Raw genomic sequence first — 21305 nt, 5'->3', positions numbered from 1 at the left:
TTAGCCAGACCAACTTATCAAGGGAAAATTAATGGGGAGCTGAATTTAAGCAATTGGCTGGGGAATGCAGGAACTAAAACCATCACCTCTCCCGGCACTTCTCCCTCACCATTCTGCATTTCCCTAATCTCAGCTACTTCTACCTTTAGTCCCAGACATAAAGTTAGTGTAGCTCTAGGGATATAAGGCCAAAATGAATAAATCTGTGTTGTTCAAATGTCTGTTCTCATGTGGCTTCGAAAAATTAAAAGCAGGCACGACCTCTGCATGGAGATGGCTAAATTAACAAAGAAATAAGGGAAACATTTGTAAGAGAGGAAAAGGCCAAAATAGTGTATCAAGGGAGCTGTGCTATGCCTGATATTAACATTTCACTGGAGCTGCTACAGAGGTCACATTACATATTTGTCACCATCAGCTAATTTGACTGAAAGGTCTAGCCAACTCCAAAGCTATAAATTCAGACAGAAGGATACCAAGCTCTGGGTTATTCTGAATTTATACTTTGATTTCTGCATTTAATTACAACACAAAATAGAAGGGTAAAATCAAATCTTAAAGAGCCACATTGCAAAGTAAAGCTTCATTGCATAGTCTATATACTATATTTGATGATCCATATTTGACAGCTCCTCATAGAGCCATGCAAAATTAGCATGGACATTTCTTGGGCTTTTGATGTTCACTGCCATCATCTGCTTCACTGCTAAGATCAGGAAACATATGGGATGAATTGTTAAAGACTGCTGACAGTTTCTGTTGCCTTTTTATTTTTTTAATTCATCTCTAAGGCCAACTTAGGTTACCCCTGAACAAGGTCTCATATAGCTATCTTTAAATCATACCCCAATTATTTGGACTTTTTAAAATTTTTTAATTTTTATTTATTTTTTTGAGACAGAGTCTTGCTCTGTCGCCCAGGCTGGAGTGTAGTGGCAGGATCTTGGCTCACTACAACCTCTGCCTCCCAGGTTCAAGTGATTCTCCCACCTCAGCCTCCCAAGTAGCTGTGATTACAGGCATGCGCCACCATGGCTGAATAATTTTGTATTTTTATTAGAGACGGGGTTTCTCCATGTTGGTCAGGCTGGTCTTGAGCTCCCAACCTCAGCTGATCCACCAGCCTCAGCCTCCCCAAAGTGCTTGAATTACAGACGTGAGCCACCGCGCCTGGCCTGGACTTTTTTTTTTTAAATAAGAAGAGTTGTTAGGGAAAGAAAGTTGAAGAAAGATTATGGGAAATCAATTATCTTCAGGAAGCTCTGGGCTCCTGTAGAACACATGTCTAAAAACCCCTAGTCTAGCAAAAAGAAGCCATGCGATAGAGGGTTAAAAAAAAGTGGGTTTTTGGCTGGGCGCAGTGGCTCACGCCTATAATCCCAGCACTTTGGGAGGCAGAGGCGGGTAGATCACAAGTCAGGAGTTCAAGACCAGCCTGGCCAAGATGGTGAAACCCCGTCTTTACTAAAAATACAAAAATTAGCTGGGTGTGGTGACGGGCGCCTGTAGTCCCAGTTGCTCAGGAGGCTGAGGCACAGAACTGCTTGAACCTCGGTGGTGGAGGTTGCAGTGAGCCAAGATCACACCACTGCACTCAGCCTGGGCGACAGAGACTGTCTTTAAAAAAAATAAAAAATAAAAAACTGGGTGTTTGGACACTCCATGTATAATGAATGAACTTGACACCAAGATTAAACTAGTTAGGAAGAGTTAATCTACTACTTATTAACTGTGTGACCTTGGACAATTAAATTCTCTAACTCATTTCTTTTTTTCTTTTTTCTGAGATGGAGTCTCACTCTGTCGCCCAGGATTTCTTTATCAGTAAAACAGAGACACTCTCTCTCAAGTTTGATCTATAATTAAATGAGATGATTGATGTACATAAAAAATGCCCAGCAGAAAATCTAGCCAAGACTTTTTCTTAAAAGAATTCAACTAGACTTAAAGTCATACTCGGCTGACGTATCTGCTTATTGACTCATTTCAAAAGTTCAAGTTATGGTACCCCAACTCCTAAAATTTCAGATAGCCTCAAGGGGCCAGAGACAGAAACCAGAGACAGAGGCAAAAAGCTACTTAACCAGCCTTAATAAAATCCAGAAACAAGGTCTGTCACATGTACAAACACTAGCTCATGTCGCACATGTAAACTATTACTACAGCATTATGAGATCCCTTCCTTGGTAATCTTACCAAAGCCTAAACAATAACCAGAGTGATTCTTCTTCATTAGCCTCCAAGCTTTCAGGGATTTGAAGTAAATCTTTACAAAAGAATGGTCACTTTCTATGAGATTCAAAACAATACTCTAAAACTAAGAAATGAGAACAAAATTGGCAGGTGAGAAATCTTACTTCCCCACCTCTTCCTCCTATTTTCATTACCCTGAACTTAGTGAATTAACTCATCTTGATCCCAGGGCTGCACTCATTCATTAAGCACTATTATTTAAACCATTCTTCCTGCCTAAAACTCTGGATTCACATAATCTATACAACATTTAACACTTGAGAACAAGCTTAAACTCAATCTCTCTGCTTATTTTTTTTTTTCTTTTTAGACGGAGTTTCACTCTTTCACCCAGGCTGGAATGAAGCAGCGTGATCTCAGCTCACTGCAACCTTCCGCCCCCTGGGTTCAAGCAATTCTCCTGCCTCAGCCTCCTGAGTAGCTGAGATGATAGGCACCCACCACCACACCTGGCTAATTTTTGTATTTTTAGAAGAGACGGGATTTTGCCATGTTGGCCAGGCTGGTCTCGAACTCCTGACCTCAGGTGATCCACCCGCCTCGGCCTCCCAAAGTGCTGGGGTTACAGGTGTGAGCCACTGTGCCTGGCCATTATTATTTTTTATTATTTTGAGACAGGGTCTCTCTGTCACCCAGGCTGGAGTGCAGTGGCACTATCACTGCAGCTTCCAACACCTGGGCTCAAGCGATCCTCCTACCTCAGCCTTCCGAGTAACTGGGACTACAGCTGAGTGGCACCACCATCACGCCCAACCTCTCTGCTGATTTTTTGATTCTGTATGTAAGAAAACTAGGTCGGGTTGGGCGCAGTGGCTCACGCCTATAATCCCAGCACTTTGGGAGGCCGAGGCGGGCAGATGACCTGAGGTCAGGAGTTCGAGACCAGCCTGGCCAACATGATGAAACCCCCATCTCCACTAAAAATACAAAAATTAGCCAGGTGTGGTGGCGCATGCCTGTAAACCCAGCGACTTGGGAAGCTGAGGCAGGACAATGGCTTGACCCTGGGAGGCGGAGGTTGCAGTGAGCCGAGACTGTGCCACTGCACTCCAGCCTGGGCAACAAAAGGGAAACTCCATCTCAAAAAAAAAAAAAAGAAAGAAAATTAACTGGGCCAGGCACGGTGGTTCATGCCTGTAATGCCAGCACGTTGGGAGGCCAAGGCAGGTGGATCACTTGAGCCTAGGAGTTCTAGACCAGCCTGGGCAACATGAAGAAACCCTGTCTCTACCAAAAATACAAAAGTTGGTCTCATAACCTGGTTTCAAAATTAACAAACAAAAATTTTAAAAATACAGTAAGATAAAAAGAAAACTAACTGGTTCCAAACTAGGATAAACTTACTCAAAAGTCAAAGAAGGGCTGGACTCAATGGCTCACATCTGCAATCCTAGCATTTTGGGAGTCCAAGGCAGGAGAATCATTGGAACCCAGTAATTAGAGACCAGCATGGGAAACATAGAAACATCCTGTCTCTATAAAAAAAATAAAAATAAGCTGGGTGTGGTGGCTCACGCCTGTAATCCCAGCACTTTGGGAGGCCAAGGCGGGCAGATCACGAGGTCAAGTGATCGAGACTAGCCTGGCCAACATGGTGAAACCCCATCTCTACTAAAAATACAAAAATTAGCTGGGCGTGGTGGCGTGTGCCTGTAGTCCCTGCTACTCGGGAGGCTGAGGCAGGAGAATCGCTGGAACCCGGGAGGCAGAGACTGTAGTGAGCCCAGATCACACTACCGCACTGTAGCCTAGCGACAGAGTGAGACCCCTTCTCAAAAAAAAAAAAAAAAAAAAAAAGTATACAAGCTTCAAACACAGTCATGGTCCCAGCAGGAAACATGGCATACTCCAGTAAGGTTAATTCAAGGAGGGTTTAATAATGGAACTAGAAAGAAATATGTGAGCAGGGTACAAGATAGGCACAAGGGATAGCTGTAATACCCTGGGACTAATGAGAGCATCTCTAGATCTCTAGGCCCAACAACCAAAGGGAACAAAAACTTTCCAAACCTACATGGAGGGTGTCATACAGAAAGGACCACATTCTTTTTTTTTTTTGGAGACAGGGTTTCACTCTTGTCACCCAGGCTGGAGTGCAATGGCGTGATCTCTGCTCACCATAACCTTCGCCTCCCGGGTTCAAGCAATTCTCCTGCCTCAGCCTCCTGAGTAGCTGGAACTACAGGCATGCACCACCATGCCCAGCTAATTTTGTATTTTTAGTAGAGACATGGTTTCTCCATTTTGGTCAGGCTGGTCTCAAACTCCCAACCTCAGGTGATCTGCCGGCCTCAGCCTCCCAAAGTACTGGGATTACAGGCATGAGCCACCACACCCGGCCGAGAGGACCACATTTAGAGAAGCAGTGACCTTCAATCAAGGGACAGAGTCAGCTAAGGGCACAACCCATGAGACGGGAGTAGGAAAATAAATTTCATAACCTCAAAGGGGAAGGAAGCTCATTGATGTAGTCCATATAGGTAAGTCAGCTTCCCAGGGCACAGGATAGGGTGAAAAAGGATGGAAAGCAGACCTAGAAGAGCAAACGAAAGGTACCTATTCAACGTCAGACAAGCCTTTCTGATGCACTTTCCGATCTCTTCTGTAATCCCAATGGATAAGTGCCAGATAAGGAAAGGGATACTGAAGATGATCATTCTTACCCCTTTTAAATAGTAATGCACAGGTCCTATCTACTACAAAACATTTGTAACCAAGTTTTTCACTAGTAAATATGGTCATTTACCATTCCACTTTTAACTGTTTAGACTTCCTTGAAGGTCCAATGATTATATACCTTTCTCGACACTAATGAACTTCCTACTTACCTTGCTAGGCAAAATAAAATTACAAAAATGCAAACATTGTCAAAACCCTCAAGGAGTTTATAATTTAGAAGCTTATATTCTTAGATAACTAAGAAGGCAGAATGAGGTATGTGCCAGAGAGAGAAGGAAAGGGCTGTGGTGGTGTGAAAAGTTCTGTAACAGGCTTCTTTGCCATCTGGCCCCTGCCAGGAACAACTCCAGCCAGAATTCACTATTAACAAGGTATATAAGCTTCAATCAGGTTCCCTGTAGGTCCAGATCTGACAAACTACTCACCAAGCCCTCAACTACCTTCAGCCAGTAGACTTCACCCTTCCTTCTCCTGGGAAAAGTCTCCCTTCTCCTTTAAAGCCTGGTTTAATGTCACCCCTTTAGCTGGACCTTACCTGGAATCTCATGGAATAATTAGTTATGTCTCCCCTGCCTTCCCAAAAGCCTTACGCTTAAAGCACTTAAAACACTTTATCATTACCTGTTGACTTGTGCATGGCCCCTCCTAGACTGAGACCCTAAGTCAGATGGTATACCCTCAGCCACTAACAACCACCAGAACAGAATGTGTCAAGCACGGTTTTAAGTACTTTACATATATTAACATATATTAACCATCATAATAAACCTGCAAATGGGGTAGAAATTTTATCTCCATTTTTCAGATGAGGAAAATGAACTGCACAAGAAGGTTAAGTAATGAGCCTGAAGTCTCAAAACTTGTTAGGACTGGTTCCCAGGACTTTAACCTCAGCACAACTCCAGAATTAAATTTCAAAACTTTAGAATTTAAATCTTAACCATTACATTTTTTTCTTTTTTTGAGACAGAGTCTTGCTGTGTTGCCCAGGCTGGAGTGCAGTGGCACGATCTCAGCACACTGCAACCTCCGCAGTTTCTTTCAAGCAATTCTCCTGCCTCAGCCTCCCAAGTAGCTGGGACTACAGGAACCCGCCACCACGCCCAGCTGATTTTTTTGTACGTTTTTTGGTAGGGACGGGGTTTCACAATGTTGGCCAGGCTGGTCTTGAACTCCTGACCTCGTGATCCGCCCACCTCAGCCTCCCAAAGTGCTGGGATTACAGGGATGAACCATCGTGCCCGACCTTTTTTTTTTTTTTTTTTTTTGAGATAGAGTTTCCTTCTTGTTGCCCAGGCTGGAGTGCAATGGTGGGATCTCAGCTCACGGCCACCTCTGCCTCCTGGCTTCAAGCAATTCTCCTGCCTCAGCTGGTACTACAGGCCCCCGCCACCACAGCCAGCTTCTTTTTGTATTTTTAGTAGAGATGGGGTTTCACCATGTTGGCCAGGCTGGTCTCAAAACTCCTGACCTCAGATGATCCGCCCACCTCGACCTTCCAAATGGTGGGATTACAGGCGCGAGCCACCATATTCAGCCATTACATTTTACTTCTACCGAATAAACTAGATTTCATCAGAGCAATAGACCTAATGGATTGAGAAGGTACTACTACAAGATCAATGATCTCCACCCCAGGAGGTATTGTTAAAATTCACCACTGGGTGTGGAAAGACAACGTTGGAACTGCTACTTCCATTTATTTTACCTTATCCTTCTGTAAAATGTCTATTTTTGTATGTTATAAAACATACCTAGGACGGGCGTGGTGGCTCACGCCTGTAATCCCAACACTTTGGGAGGCTGAGACGGGCAGATCACCTGAGGTCAGGAGTTTGAGACCAGCCTGACCAACATGGTGAAACCCCATCTCCACTAAAAATACAAAATTAGCTGGGTGTGGTGGTGCATGCCTGTAATCCCAGCTATTTGGAAGGCTGAGGCAGGAGAATCGCTTGAACCTGGGAGGCGGAGGTTGTGGTGAGCCAAGATCACCATTGCACTCCAGCCTGGGCAACAAGAGCAAAACTCCATCTCAAAACAAAACAAAACAAAACAATACACCTAATACAGTGGCCGGGCGCGGTGGCTCATGCCTGTAATCCCAGCACTTTGGGAGGCCAAGGCGGGCGGATCACGAGGTCAGCAGATCAAGACCATCCTGGCTAACAGGGTGAAACCCCACCTCTACTAAAAATACAAAAAATTAGCTGGGCGTGGCGGCGGGCGCCTGTAGTCCCAGCTACTTGGGAGGCTGAGGCAGGAGAATGGCGTGAACCCAGGAGGTGGAGCTTGCAGTGAGCCGAGATCGTGCCACTGCACTCCAGCCTGGGCAACAGAGCGAGACTCTGTCTCAAAAAAAAAAAAAAAAAAAAAAAATATATATATATATATATATATGCCTAATACAGAGTACAGTCACACTATAATCACCATTTAAAACAAACATTCAGGCCAGGCGCGGTAGCTCACGCCTGTAATCCTAACATTTTGGGATGCCAAGGCGGGTGGATCACTTTAGGTCAGGAGTTCGAGACCAGCCTGACCAACATGGTGAAACCCTATCACTGCTGAAAACACAAAATTACCAGGGGTGGTGCCATACACCTGAAATCCCAGTACTTGGGAGGCTGAGGCAGGACAATCACTTGAATTCAGGAGATGGACGATGCAGTGAGCCGAGATCGCACCACTGCACTCCAGCTGGGGCAACAAGAGCAAAACTTCGTCTCAAAAAAAAACATAAAAAAACAAAAAAATAAAACATTCATAGAATGTGTGTGCATACTCAACCCTATTTACTGATGGAATGAACACTAAAAACATTTTAGGTGGCCAGGTATGGTGGCTCATGCCTCTACTCCCAACACCGGGAAGCTGAGGCAGAAGGATCGCTGCAGCCCAGCAGTTCAAGACCAGCCTGAGAAACACAGTGAAACCCCATGTCTACAAAACTTTTTAAACAATTAGCCAGGCATGGCAATACATGCCTGTAGTCACAGCTACTAGGGAGGCTGAGGTGGGAGGCTGACTTGAGCCCCAGAGATAAGAGGCTGCAGAAGCTATGCTCACTGGGCAGCAGAACCTGGGCAACAGAGCAAGACCCCACCTCAGTTTTAAAAAAAGAAAAAACAAACATGGGAGGCCACAGTTCTAGACTACTTCCCCAAGGACTCTGGCTCAGGGGTTGAAGCACCGATTTTAAGACTGAACTCCTATATTCTCTTTCCCAGCATGCCAGTTAAAAACTTCAATCAAGGCCGGGTGCGGTTACTCATGCCTGTAATCCCAGCATTTTGGGAAGCCGAGGCGGGCAGATCACCTGCGGTCAGGCGTTCGAGACCAGCCTGGCCAATGTAGTGAAACCCCATCTCTACTATAAATACAAAAATTAGCCGGACGTGGTGGCACGCACCTGTAATACCAGCTACTTGGGAAGCTGAGGCAGGAGAACTGCTTGAACCCAGGAGGCGGCGGTTGCAGTGAGCCAAGATCATGCCATTGCACGCCAGCCTGAGCAACAAGAGTGAAACTCCGTCTCAAAAAAAAAAAACAAACAAAAAAAACCCAAAACTTCAATCAAGGGCGGGTGCAGAGGCTCACACTTGTAATCCCAGAACTTTGGGAGGCTGAGGCGGGCAGATCACTTGAGGTCAGGAGCCCAGCCAAAACATGGTTAAACCCCGTCTCTACAAAAAATACAAAAAAAAAAATTAGCCAGGCGTGGTGGTGAGCACCTGTAATCCCAGCTCCTCAGGAGGCTGAGTACTACACCAAGTGTACTGTCTAGGAATGTAATACAGAATTCTCTTAGAAACACTAAAAAAGGCCAGGCAAAGTGGCTCATGACTTTAATCCCAGCAATTTGGATGGCTGAGGAAGGAGGATTACTCAAGCCCAGGACTTCCAGACTAGCATGGGCAACAAAGCAAGACCCCATCTCTACAAAAAATAAAAAAATTAGCTGGGTGTGGTGGCGCCTGGAGTCCCAGCTACTCAAGTGGCTGAGGCAGGAGAATCACTTGAACCCAGGAGGTTGAGGCTGCTGTGGGCCATGATGACGCCACTGCACTCCAGTCTGGGTGACAGAGAGAGACCGTCTCAAAAAAAGGAAAAAAAACAAAAATGTAGTTACATAACAGAAGCAAAAGTTGTGCTTTTGGGCATATTTTAAACTAAATACTACACAAAAGAAATTTGGACACAATCTTTTTTTTTTAAGTGAAAGCAAGTTTATTTATGGAAGTAAAGAAACAAAGGAAGACTACTTCATAGGCAGAAGAGCCCCCCAATTTTTTCAAATAAAAAGTCCTTTCTGGCCAGGCTCGGTGACTCACGCTCGTAATCCCAGCACTTTGGGAGGCTGAGGTGGGTGAATTACCTGAGGTCAGGGGTTCGAGACCAGCCTGACCAATATGGTGAAACCCTGTCTCTACTAAAAATATAAAAATTAAGGCTGGGCGCAGTGGCTCATGCCTCTAATCCCAGCACTTTGAGAGGCTGAGGCAGATGGATCACCTGAGGTCAGGAGTTCACGACCAGCCTGGCCAACATGGTAAAACCGTCTCTACTAAAAATGCAAAAAATTAGTCAGGTGTGGTGGCAGGCGCCTGTAATCGCAGCTACTCTGGAGGCTGAGGCAGGAGAATCGCTTGAACCTGGGGCGGGGGGAGGGTGCAGTGAGCCGATATTGTACTACTGCACTCCAGCCTGGGCAACAAGAACAAAACTCCGTCTCAAAAAAAATAATAAAATAAAATAAAATAAAAAAATTGGCCGAGCGTGGTGGCATATGCCTGTAGTCCCAGCTACTCCGGAGGCTGAGACAGGAGAATAGCTTGAACCCAGGAGGCGGAGGTTGCAGTGAGCCAAGATCACACCCCTGCACTCCAGTCTGGGCGACAGAGCAAGATTCCGTCTCAAAAAAAAAAAAAAGCCTTTCATTTTACAGAGATGCTGTACCTTTGCAAGCCTAAAAGAGTAATCACTATCTGCCTCTTCAGTTGGAAATTTCATGAGGAATGGATCAAACCATCAAAAGCAGTAACTGCAAGCTGGGTGTATCTACTTTTTCTATCTTCAATCCAACATTTAATGGGTGCAAAAAAAAAGAAGCGTAAAGCCTCCCTTTCACGTGTTTAAGGACATCAGCTCTGAGACTAGTACTCAGAGTACCTTCTGTTACTCAGTTTCATCCTCTGCAAAATGGGCATCCTCAAATAATGTCTTACTTAGGATGTCATCAAGATTAAACAATTAAAAAAACATGCAAAACATGTTTATCTGTTTCCTCATTTACTATGTCTCTCCCTCTCCTAACTAAACTCAAAACCCCAGTTCTGTCTATCTTGTTTATTGTTGTATTCCCAGGGCCTGGAATGGTATTTTTAAACTTACTATATGATTTAATAAATATTAAGTGAATAGAATGCAAAATGTCTGGTGCTCAAAAAAATGTTGGCTATTATAATTACAATAATGAAAAACAATTAAAATTTTATTGTTCTTATTCAGAGAAGCCACCCTTCCCCCAAGGATCTCACACATCAAGGAGGAACACTAGATAAATACTGGAATGGCTACATGGAAGTAAGAATAACAATTAGATCATGGAGCAGGACTAACAGACAACAAAACAAAATCTTAACACGGCTAGAGCCTAATTTCGGACTTTTCCGAGTGCGGTGCACACTGGATCAGATTAATAAAGGACGATTACAATAATGACAGTTTTCACAATTGTGTGTGTGCCACGGTCGGTGTCAAGCGTTTTACTGGCCTCACAAAACCCAAGAACCCTGGGGGAGGGAGGGAACCCGCTCCACATCCCCATTTTGCAGATGGGGGAACTGAGGCACCGGGAGAGCCAAGGTCACTACCTAAATGGGGAAGCCTGGATGTGAACCCAGGTAGCCAACTACTGAGCCTGCGCTCAAACAGGCCCTCCGAGGGGCCATTCTCATCTCCTCCAACCCTCAACATCGGGCGGTTGTAGTATTTCCCCAGGAGCCGGACTTCGTGGCCCCAGCGCTGGGAGAACAAAATGATTCTTGCCCGCCGGCAAGTCCCATGGACGCCGGCCCCGCCTAAGATCCGAGGCCGCGGGCCCCACAATTTCCCTCACACCGTGAGCCCCGAGCTCTTCGGGCGGCGCAGGAAGCGACGGGGTGGCCTCAGGAGCCCGGGAAGGCCCGCCCCGCTGCGTGACCTTGGATCCGCCGCCCCGCTTCGGGCCTCAGTTTCCACTCCCGGCCTCGCGCCTGGGGCACTCGGAATCACCGCGCCTGCGGAGCCGCAGGCCCTCACACGCCCCCCTCGGCCGCCCGCATTCACGCCCCACTTACGCTGGAAGGCGGCCGCTCCAGGGACGCCTACCATCGCCGAGCGCCGCCGCCGCGCGCCGCCCGCCTCTACCCGCGACACGGGTCCCTCGCAGGCGCCGCCCGCCTCGACCCGCGGCCCGGGTCCCTCGCAGGCGTCGCCGCGAGATCTGCAGCCGCCGAACTAACCAGACACCACCACCGCTGCTGTCGCCGTCGCCGCCGCCGTCGCCGCCGCCGCCGCCGCCGCCGCCGTTAGGCCGCGCGCCGCCCCGCCCCCGGCTGGCCCCGCCCCGCCCGCCGGGCACGCCCCCGCCGCGCGCTCTCGCCGCCAGGCCAACGCACGCGGAAGCCCGGCCCCAAGACCAGCTCCCATTAAGCACCGCCCCCTAACCTGACCCGCCCCTTCCGCGGGAACCGACCGCCGAATCCCGGCGCAGCCTGCTTCTCAGACCTGCCCCCTCGGCGTCACGCGCGCCCGTCACGCGCACGGCCCACTTTCTAGCTCCAGGCTTCCCGGTGTAGCCAGGGCAGTGGCCCAGGCTCGGGGGCCGAGTGCTAGGGGGAGGGATTACAATGAGTGGCAACGTCTCACCTGAGTTCTCCAGGTACAGGCCTGATGGCTTTTGCGCATGCCTTTGAGCGAGCCCCCTCGCTCAAAGTGTTTTTGGCCTGAAGTATTCTAAATGCCTAAAATTTCATCATCGTAATTTTAATAACTGTTGGCCGGGCGTGGTGGCCCACGCCTGTAATCCTAGTACTTTGGGAGGCCAAAGGAGAGTCACTTGAGCTCAGGAGTTTGAGACTAGCGTCTCTATTTAAAAAATAAATAAATAAAAATAAAAAATAGACCAGGCACGGTGGCTCAGGCCTATAATCCTAACACTTTGGGAGGCCGAGGAGGGTGGATTACCTGAGGTCAGAACTTCGAGACTAGTCTGGCCAATGTGGCGAAACACTGTCTCTACTAAAAATACAAAACTTAGGGCCGGGCGCAGTGGCTCAAGCCTGTAATCCTAGCACTTTGGGAGGCCGAGGCGGGAGGATCACGAGGTCAGGAGTTTGAAGACCAGTCTGGCCGATAAGGTGAAACCCTATCTCTACTAAAAAAATAAATAAATAAAAATACAAAAATTAGCCTGGTGCGGTGGCGCGTGCCTTTAGTCCCAGCTACTCGGGAGGCTGGGGCAGGAGAATCACTTGAATCCGGGAGGGGGAGGTTGCAGTGAGCCGAGATCGGAGCCATTGCATTCCAGCCTGAGCAACAAGAGCAAAACTCCGTATCAAAAAAACAAAACAAGGCCAGGAGCTGTGGCTCACCCCTGTAATCCCAGCACTTTGGGACGCCGAAGCTGGCAGATCACAGCTCAGGATTTGGAGACCAGCCTGACCAACGTGGTGAAACCCCGTCTGTACTAAAAATACGAAAATTAGCCGGACGTGGTTTCACAAGCCTGTAATCCCAGCTAATCAGGAGGCTGAGACAGGAGAATTGCTTGAACCCCGGAGGCGGAGGTTGCACCGAGCCAAGATCACGACACTGCACTCCCACCTGGGTGACAGAGCGAGACTCCCTCTCAAAAAACAAAACAAAACAAAACAAAAAAATTAGCTGGGCGCGGTGGCGGGTGTCCATAATCCCAGCTACTCGGGAGGCTGAGGCAGGAGAATCGCTTGAACCTGGGAGGCAGAGGTTGCAGTGAACCGAAATCGCGCCACTACACTCTAGCCTGGGCAACAGAGGGAAGCTCCGTCTGAAAAGAAAAGAAAAGAATAAAGACTCTTGTTTCTCAGTATTATTTCAGATATCTCACACCAAGAATATAGAATGCATTTGTATTTTACTTGTGTATTGAAAACAAATTTTAAAAGACAGAATGTAGGCCGGCCGGGTACAGTGGTTTATGCCTCTAATCCCGGCACTTTGGGAGGCCAGGGCAGGTGGATCGCTTGAGTCCAGGAGTTCAAGACTAGCCTGGGTAACACGGGGAAACCACGCCTGTACAAAAAATAAAAAAATTAGCCAGACATGGTGGTGCACACACGCTTGTAGTCTCAGCTACACAGAAGGCTGAGGTGGGAGGATCATATGAGCCAGGGAGTCAGAGGTTTCAGTTACCCCAGATCAGACCAATGTACTCTGGCCTGATCTAACAGATCAGGCGTGAGTAACAGAGTGAGACCCTGTCTCAAAAAAAAAAAAAAAAATGTAGAAATAAGAACATATGTGCATATACCAGCTGGGTATAGTGGTTCACACCTGTAATCCTAGCACTTTGGGAGGCTGAAGCGGGCAGATCACAAAAGGTCAGGAGTTTGAGACCAGCCTGGCCAACATGGTGAAAACCTGTCTCTACTAAAAATACAAAAGTTAGCCAGGAGTGGTGGCGTGTGCCTGTAGTCTCAGCTACTCAGGAGGCTGAGGCAGGAGGATGGCTTGAACTTGAGAGGTGGCAGTTGCAGTGAGCCAAGATCATGCCACTGCACTCCAGCCTGGGCCACAAAGCAAGACTCTGTCTCAAAACAAAACAAAAAAAAAAAAAAGAGAGAGAAGAAAAGAAAATAACACATGTGGCCAGGCATGGTGGCTCATGCCTGTAATCCCAGCACTTTGGGAGACTGAGGCAGACAGATCACCTGAGGTTGGGAGTTCGAGACCAGCCTGACCAACATGGAGGAACCCTGTCTCTAGTAAAAATACACAATTTGCTGGGCACATGCCTGTAACACCAGCTACTCAGGAGGCTGAGGCAGGAGAATCACTTAAACCCGGGAGGCAGAGGTTGCAGTGAGCTGAGATTGCGCCATTGCACTCCAGCCTGGGCAACAAGAGCGAAACTTCATCTCAAAAAAAAGAAAAGAACATGCATGTATATATATACTCTTTAAAGTGCCATGAGCACTGATGAAGAAAGCCCTCCCTAGAACGTTTTTGGAAAACACAATAAAAGGTACCAATGTACTCAGAGAGTCCCAGGAAGGGTCTCTAAACCACAACTAAAAGGCTATGAGGAATTCAGATGGGGTTAACAGCCCAGCTGAAATTTCACTTCCTTTGTGAAAATCTCTCCAATGCTCCTATCAAAAAATAATTTTCAAGACTGGGCAATAAAGTGAGACCTCCTTTCCACAAAAAATAAAAAAATTAGCAAGGCATGGTGGTGCACGCCTGTAGTCCCAGCTACTCAGGAGGCTGAGGCAGGAGGATTGGCTTGAGCACAGGAGGTCAAGGCTGCAGTGAGCTGTGATCCGACCACTGCACTCCAGCATGGGTGACAGAGCAAGACCGTGCCTCAAAAAAAGAGTGATAATAATTTGGCCCGATGCGGTGGCTCATGCCTGCAATCTCAGCACTTTGGAAGGCTGAGGCGGGTGGATCACCTGAGGTCAGGAGTTTGAGACCAGCCTGGCCAACATGGTGAAACCCCATCTCTACTAAAAATACAAAAATTAGCTCGCATTGTGGCGGGCACCTGTAATCCCAGCTACTCGGGAGGCTGAGGCAGGAGAATCGCTTGAACCGGGAGACTGAGGTTGTGGTAAGTCGAGATCATGCCACTGCACTCCAGTCTAGCGATAGAGTGAGACTCTGTCTCAAAAATAATTACTATTGACCGGGTGCGGTGGCTCACGCCTGTAATCCCAGCACTTTGGGAGGCCGAGGCTGGCGGATCATGCAGTCAGGAGATCGAGACCATCCTGGCTAACACAGTGAAACCCTGTCTCTACTAAAAATACAAAAAATTAGCCGGGCGTGGTGGCGGGCGCCTGTAGTCCCAGCTACTCGGGAGGCTGAGGCAGGAGAATGGCATGAACCCAGGAGGCAGAGCTTGCAGTGAGCCGAGGTCGCGCCACTGCACTCCAGCCTGGGAGACAGCGAGACTCCGTCTCAAAAAAAAATAAAAGTTATTATTATTGTTATTATTATTTTTCAAACAGTTTAAAAAAACACGAGGTTCTTATACAAAGTAGAATAAACACATATCAATGATTTTACTTACCTTATTAGTTAAGAAGGGAACCAGTGAGATGAAAAGACAGGTTCAAAGGAGAATTTGAGGAAGGGGATTTACATAATCAGTCTGTAAAATCATGTACTTTCTTTTAATAGTATATATCCCATTTGCCATTTTGCATTTACTTCCCTCATTCTTGGATTGCTGTCTATCTGCTTCTACAAACCTCAAATTTCGTAAAATTTGTTGTTGTTGTTGTTTGTTGATTATTGTATCTCCAGTGTCTGCAACAGAGTTGGTACCCCATAAATATCTGTTAAATACTTTTTTTTTGGCCAGGCCTAGTGCTCATGCCTGTAATCCCAGCACTTTAGGAGGCCGAGGTGGGTGGATCACCTGAGGTCAGGAGTTCGAGACCAGCCTGGACAACATGGCGACATCCTGTCTCTACAAAAAAATACAAAAAAGTTAGCCAGGCATGGTGGTGTGTGCCTATAATCCCAGCACTTTGGGAGGCCAAGGCAGGTGGATCATCTGAGGTCGGGAGTTCAAGACCAGCCTGGCAAACGTGACAAAACCCTGTCTGTACTAAAAAACACAAAAATTAGCCAGGCATGGTGGCAAGTGCCTATACTCCCAGCTACTCAGGAAGCTGAGGCAGGGAAAATTACATGAACCCAGGAGGCAGAGATTACAGTGAGCTGAGATCATGCCACTGGACTCCAGACTGGGCAACAGAGTGAGACCTTGCCTCAAAAAAAAAAAAAAAAATGGAGTGCAGTGCAGTGATCACAGCTCAATGCAGCCTCAAATTCCTGGCCTCAAGCAATCCTCCCAACCTTAGCCTCCTGAATAGCTGGGACTACAGGCAAGTGCCACCACGGTTGCTAATTTTTTTTTTTTTTTTTTGAGACGGAGTCTCGCTGTGTCGGCTAGGCTGGAGTACAATGGAGTGATCTCGGCTCACTGCAACCTCCGCTTCCTTGAAACTTGAACTCCTGGGTTCAGTAAATTCTCCTGACTCAGCCTCCCGAGTAGCTGGGATTACAGACGCCTGCCACCACACCAGCTAATTGTTGTATTTTTAGTAGAGATGGGTTTCACTACGTTGGCCAGGCTGGTCTCAAACTCCTGACCTCAGGTGATCCTCCCCCCTCAGGCTACCAAAGTGCTGGGATTATAGGCGTGAGCCACTGCACCCCACCAGCTATTTTTTTTTCTTTTTTTTTTGAGACGTAGTTTCACTCTTGTTGTCCAGGCTAAAGTGCAGTGGCATGATCTTGGCTTGCTGCAACCTTTGCCTCCTGGGTTCAAGCGATTCTCCTGCCTCAGCCTCCTGAGTAGCTGGGATTACAGGCGGCACTGCCACCATGCCCGGCTAATTTTCATATTTTTAGTAGAGATGGGGTTTCACCATGGTGTGCCAGGCAGGTGTCGAACTCCTGACCTCAAGTGATCTGCCCACTTCGGCCTCCCAAAGTGCTGGGATTACAGGTGTGAGCCACTGCACCTGGCCTAATTTTATATTTTTAGTAGAGACGGGGTTTTGCCACATTGGCCTGGGTGGTTTCAAACCCCTGACCTCAGGTGATCCACCTGCCTTGGCCTCCCAAAGTGCTGGGATTAGGCCTGGCGTGGTGGCTCACGTCTGTAATCCCAGCACTTTGAGAGGCTGAGGCGGGCGGATCACGAGGTCAGGAGATTGAGACCATCCTGGCTAACACGGTGAAACCCCATCTCTACTAAAAATAAAAAAAAAAAAAAATTAGCTGGGTGTGGTGGCGGGCGCCTGTAGTCCCAGCTACTTGGAAGGCTGAGGCAGGAGAATGGCGTGAACCTGGGAGGTGGAGCTTGCAGTGAGCTGAGATCGCGCCACCGCACTCCATCCTGGGCGACAGAGCGAGACTCCATCTCAGAAAACAACAACAACAACAACAACAACAAAAACAAAGTGCTGGGATTACAGTCGTGAACCATGGCACCCACCCCGACCAGCTAATTATTATTGTTAGTAGTAGTAGTAGTAGTAGAGGTGGTGTCTCTTTGTGTTGCCCAGGCTGGTCTTAAACTCCTAGAGCTCAAGCAATCCTCCAGCCTGGGCCTCTCAAAGTGCTAGAATTGTAAGCATGCGCTACCACACCCAACCTTCAAACTTTTTCAGATTCAAGTAAGAGAGACCAGGCCCAGTGGCTCACGCCTGTAATCCCAGCACTTTGGGAGGCTGAGGCGGGCTGATGGTGAGGTCAGGAGTTTGAGACCAGCCTGGCCAGCATGATGAAACCTCGTCTCTACTAAAAATACAAAAATTAGCCAGGCGTGGTGGCATGCACCTGTAATCCCAGCTACTCAGGAGGCTGAAAAATGAGAATCGTGCCGGGCATGGTGGCTCACGCCTATAATCCCAGCACTTTGGGAGGCTGAGGTGGGTGGATTACCTGAGTTCAGGAGTTTGAGACCAGCCTGACCAACATGGAGAAACCCCGTCTCTACTAAAAATACAAAATTAGCCGGACGTGGTGACTCATGCCTGTAATTCCAGCTACTCAGGAGGCTGAGGCAGAAGAATCGCTTGAACCTGGGAGTTGGAGGTTGCGGTGAGCCGAGATCGCGCCACTGCACTCCAGCCTGGGCAACAACAGCAAAATTCCATCTCAAAAAAAAAAAAAAAAAAGAACAAGAATCGCTTGAACCCGGGAGGCGGAGGTTGCAGTGAGCTGAGATTGTGCACTCCAGCCTGGGTGACAGAGTGAGACTCCATTTCAAAAAAAAAAAAAAGAACTATTATGAACAATTTTATGCCCTCAAGTTTGACATTTTAGATAAAATCAATAATTTCCTTGAAAGATACAAACTACTGGCCGGGCACAGTGGCTCACGCCTGTAATCCCAGCACTTTGGGAGGCCGAGGCGGGCAGATCACGAGGTCAGGAGATCGAGACCATCCTGGCTAACACAGTGAAACCCCGTCTCTACTAAAAATACAAAAAAAATTAGCCAGGCGTGGTGTCGGGCGTCTGTAGTCCCAGCTACTCGGGAGGCTGAGGCAGGAGAATGGCGTGAACCTGGGAGGCAGAGCTTGCAGTAAGCCAAGATCGTGCCACTGCACTCCAGCCTGGACAACAGAGCGAGACTCCATCTCAAAAAAAAAAAAAGAAAAAAAAAGAAAGATGCCAACTACTAAAGCTTACTGAATAAGGTGATCATATGAATATCCTATATATATTAAGAATATTAGGCCAGGTGTGGTGGTTCACACCTGTAATCCCAGCACTTTGGGAGGCCAAGGTGGGAGGATTCCTTAAACCTAGGAATTCAAGATCAGACTGGGCAAAATAATGAGACCCTGTTTCTACAAAAACTAAATTTTAAATTTAAATGTTTAAATTTAAATTTAAATGCCAAAATTAAAATGTTGGCATGCTGGCACAAGACCATGGTCCTAGCTACTTAGTAGGTTGAGGTAGAAAGATCACTTGAACCTGAGAAGTCAAGGCTGCAGTGAGCCGAGATCACATCACTGCACTCCAGCCTGGGCAACAGAGCAAGACTCTGTCTCAAAAAAAAAATTACATTTATGGTTAGGCCAAGCATGGCAGCTCATACCTGTAATCCCAGCATTTTGGGAGGCCTAGGCAGGTGGATTGCTTGAGCCCAGGAGTTCAAGACCAGGCTGGGTAACATGGCAAAACTCCAGCTCTACAAAAAATACAAACATTTGCCATTCATAGTGCTGCATCTCTGTAGTCCTAGCTACTTGGGAGGCTGAGGTGGTAGGATCACGAAGTCAGGAGATTGAGACCATCCTGGCCAACATGGTGAAACCCCGTCTCTACTAAAAATACAAAAATTGGCCGGGCATGGTGGCTTACACCTGTAATCCCAGCACTTTGGGAGGTCGAGACAGGCAGATCACCTGAGGTCAGGAGCTGGAGACCAGCCTGGCCAACATGGTGAAACCCCGTCTCTACTAAAGATACAAAAAAAATTAGGGGGACATGGTGGCAGGCGCCTGTAATCCCAGTTACTCGGGAGGCTGAGGCAGGAGAATCACTTGAACCCAGAGGCAGAGGTTGCAGTGAGCCAAGATCGTTCCATTGCACTCCAGCCTGGGAGACAAGAGTGAGACTTTGTCTCAAAAAAAAAAAAAAAAAAATTAGCTGGGCGTGGTAGCGCGAGCCTATAGTCCCAGCTACTCAGGAGGCTGAGGCAGGAGAATCCCTTGAACCCGGGAGGTGGAGGTTGTGGTGAGCCAAGATCGAGCCATTGCACTCCAGCCTGGGCAACAAGAGTTAAACTCCATCTCAAAAAAAAAAAAAAAAGAAAGAAAGAAAGAAAGAAAATATTAGGAAATGGAATCTAACAATATATAAAAAGGATAATACATTATGAACAAATTAGGATTACCCAGGGAACACAAGGCTGATTCAAAAACTTGTTGTTTTTTTTTTGAGATGGAGTCTCGCTTTGTCGACCAGGCTGGAGTGTGGAGTACAGTGGTGTGATATTGGCCCACTGCAACCTCTGCCTCCCAGGTTCAAGCAATTCTCATACCTCAGCCTCCAAGTAGCTGGGATTACAGGTGTGCACCATGATGTCCAGCTTTTTTTTTTTTTTTTAGTAGAGACAGTGTTTCATCATGTTGGCCAGGCTGGTCTCAAACTCCCGACCTCAAGTGATCTGCCCACCATGGCCTCCCAAAGTGCTGGGATTACAGGCATAAGCCACCATGCCTGGCCACTTTTTTAGGGGGGGATGGAGTCCCTCTGTCGCCCAGGTTGGAGTGCAGTGGCACAATCTTGCTTCACTGCAACCTCCCCTCCTTGGTTCAAGCAATTCTCCTGCCTCTGCCTTGTCCTCCTGAATACCTGGGACTACAGGCACATGCCACCACGCACGGCTAATTTTTTGTATTTTTAGTAGAGACAGAGTTTCACCATGTTGGCCAGGCTGGTCTCGAACTCAAGTGATCCACCCGCCTCGGCTTCCCAAAGTGCTGAGATTATAGGCGTGAGCCACCACACTCGGTCTCATTCTACTGTTTCTGAAGATAAAACTTTGTTGCTAAGGGCCTGGACAAGGCCTGGTTTCAAAGATAGAGATTTCTCAAGTTCTGTGTGGTTTCAAATATAGAGACAGTAAGTTAGTTGACACAAGTCACCAACCTTTTCTATTTATTTGTTATTCTTGCATAGTTCATGGTGGAATGTGTTTATGTTTTGGGGTGGGGGATAGGCCTTTGGGGAGCACATCAGAGCCATAAACCATTAACATTTACAAGTCAAGGGACAGGGCTAGGTGCCTTATAAACTGAATTTGACTTCAACCTTGCGATAACTAAATTTTCCAGCGCCAGGGAAGTTAAGAGATATTATAAGGTCAGCCTGAGTCTGAAGGTTACTCAGGTGATAGAACTTAATTCTGACATTCTTTTCACAGCCTTCTGGAAGCCTTGTAGACTTAGATAGACCTAAGGAAATTGCTTGAGGCCCTGGCTCTTTCTTGTCCAAGTCCAGTGACTGTTTTTCTTTAACTAGTGACGAGAAGGATAAAGATGGGCGTTAGGGAGAAGTGTGTGCTGCCTGCCATCTGCCCTGGCCATGCCCGTTCCGCTAATGAAGGATAAACACAAGGCCAGGCCAGATGACAGTCAGCGAGGGGAAGCGACTTAGAGGTGTTGGTCCTTCTTGGGTAAACAGGAGTCTGAAATACCCATGGCACTTTTAAAAAATCTCTTTGTGTGCCAGAAAAATATTTGACAGGGCTGGGGCTTTTCTTTTCTTTTTTTTTTTTTGAGACACAGTTTCACTCTTGTTGCCCAGGCTGGAGTGCAATGCATGGCATCTCTGCCTCCCGGGTTCAAACGATTTCCCTGCCTCACCGTCCCGAGTAGCTGGGATTACAGGCATGAGCCACCACACCTAGCTAATTTTGTATTTTTAGTAGAGACGGGGTTTCTTCATGTTGGCCAGGCTGGTCTTGAACTCTGGACCTCAGGTGATCTACCCGCCTTGGCCTCCCAAAGTGCTGGGATTACAGGTGTGAGCCACTAGGCCCAGCAACTGGGGCTTTTCTAATAAGCAAGGCTTTTTCTCCCAGA

General features: G+C 47.4%; 1 protein-coding gene across 4 annotated transcripts in view; it reads right to left on the bottom strand.

Moving 5' to 3' along the window:
- CBFA2T2 (CBFA2/RUNX1 partner transcriptional co-repressor 2) overlaps positions 1-11521 on the bottom strand; it is a 156580-nt gene extending 145059 nt beyond the window's left edge. For 2 of the 4 annotated variants that reach the window (XM_034947474.3, XM_055104793.2), the window contains exon 1: positions 11277-11521. In XM_034947474.3, coding sequence (XP_034803365.1) covers positions 11277-11310 — 34 coding nt within the window. In that variant the 5' untranslated portion in view covers positions 11311-11521. The remainder of the gene's footprint in view (positions 1-11276) is intronic. The other 2 variants (XM_063600792.1, XM_063600794.1) reach the window with 1 other exon arrangement.
- Between the last annotated feature and the right edge of the window lie 9784 nt (positions 11522-21305).

Source organism: Pan paniscus, chromosome 21 (genome assembly GCF_029289425.2).
Source record: "Pan paniscus chromosome 21, NHGRI_mPanPan1-v2.0_pri, whole genome shotgun sequence".
In the NCBI taxonomy this organism is placed as follows: Eukaryota; Metazoa; Chordata; class Mammalia; order Primates; family Hominidae; genus Pan; species Pan paniscus.
This window is presented reverse-complemented; position numbering and strand designations above follow the sequence as displayed.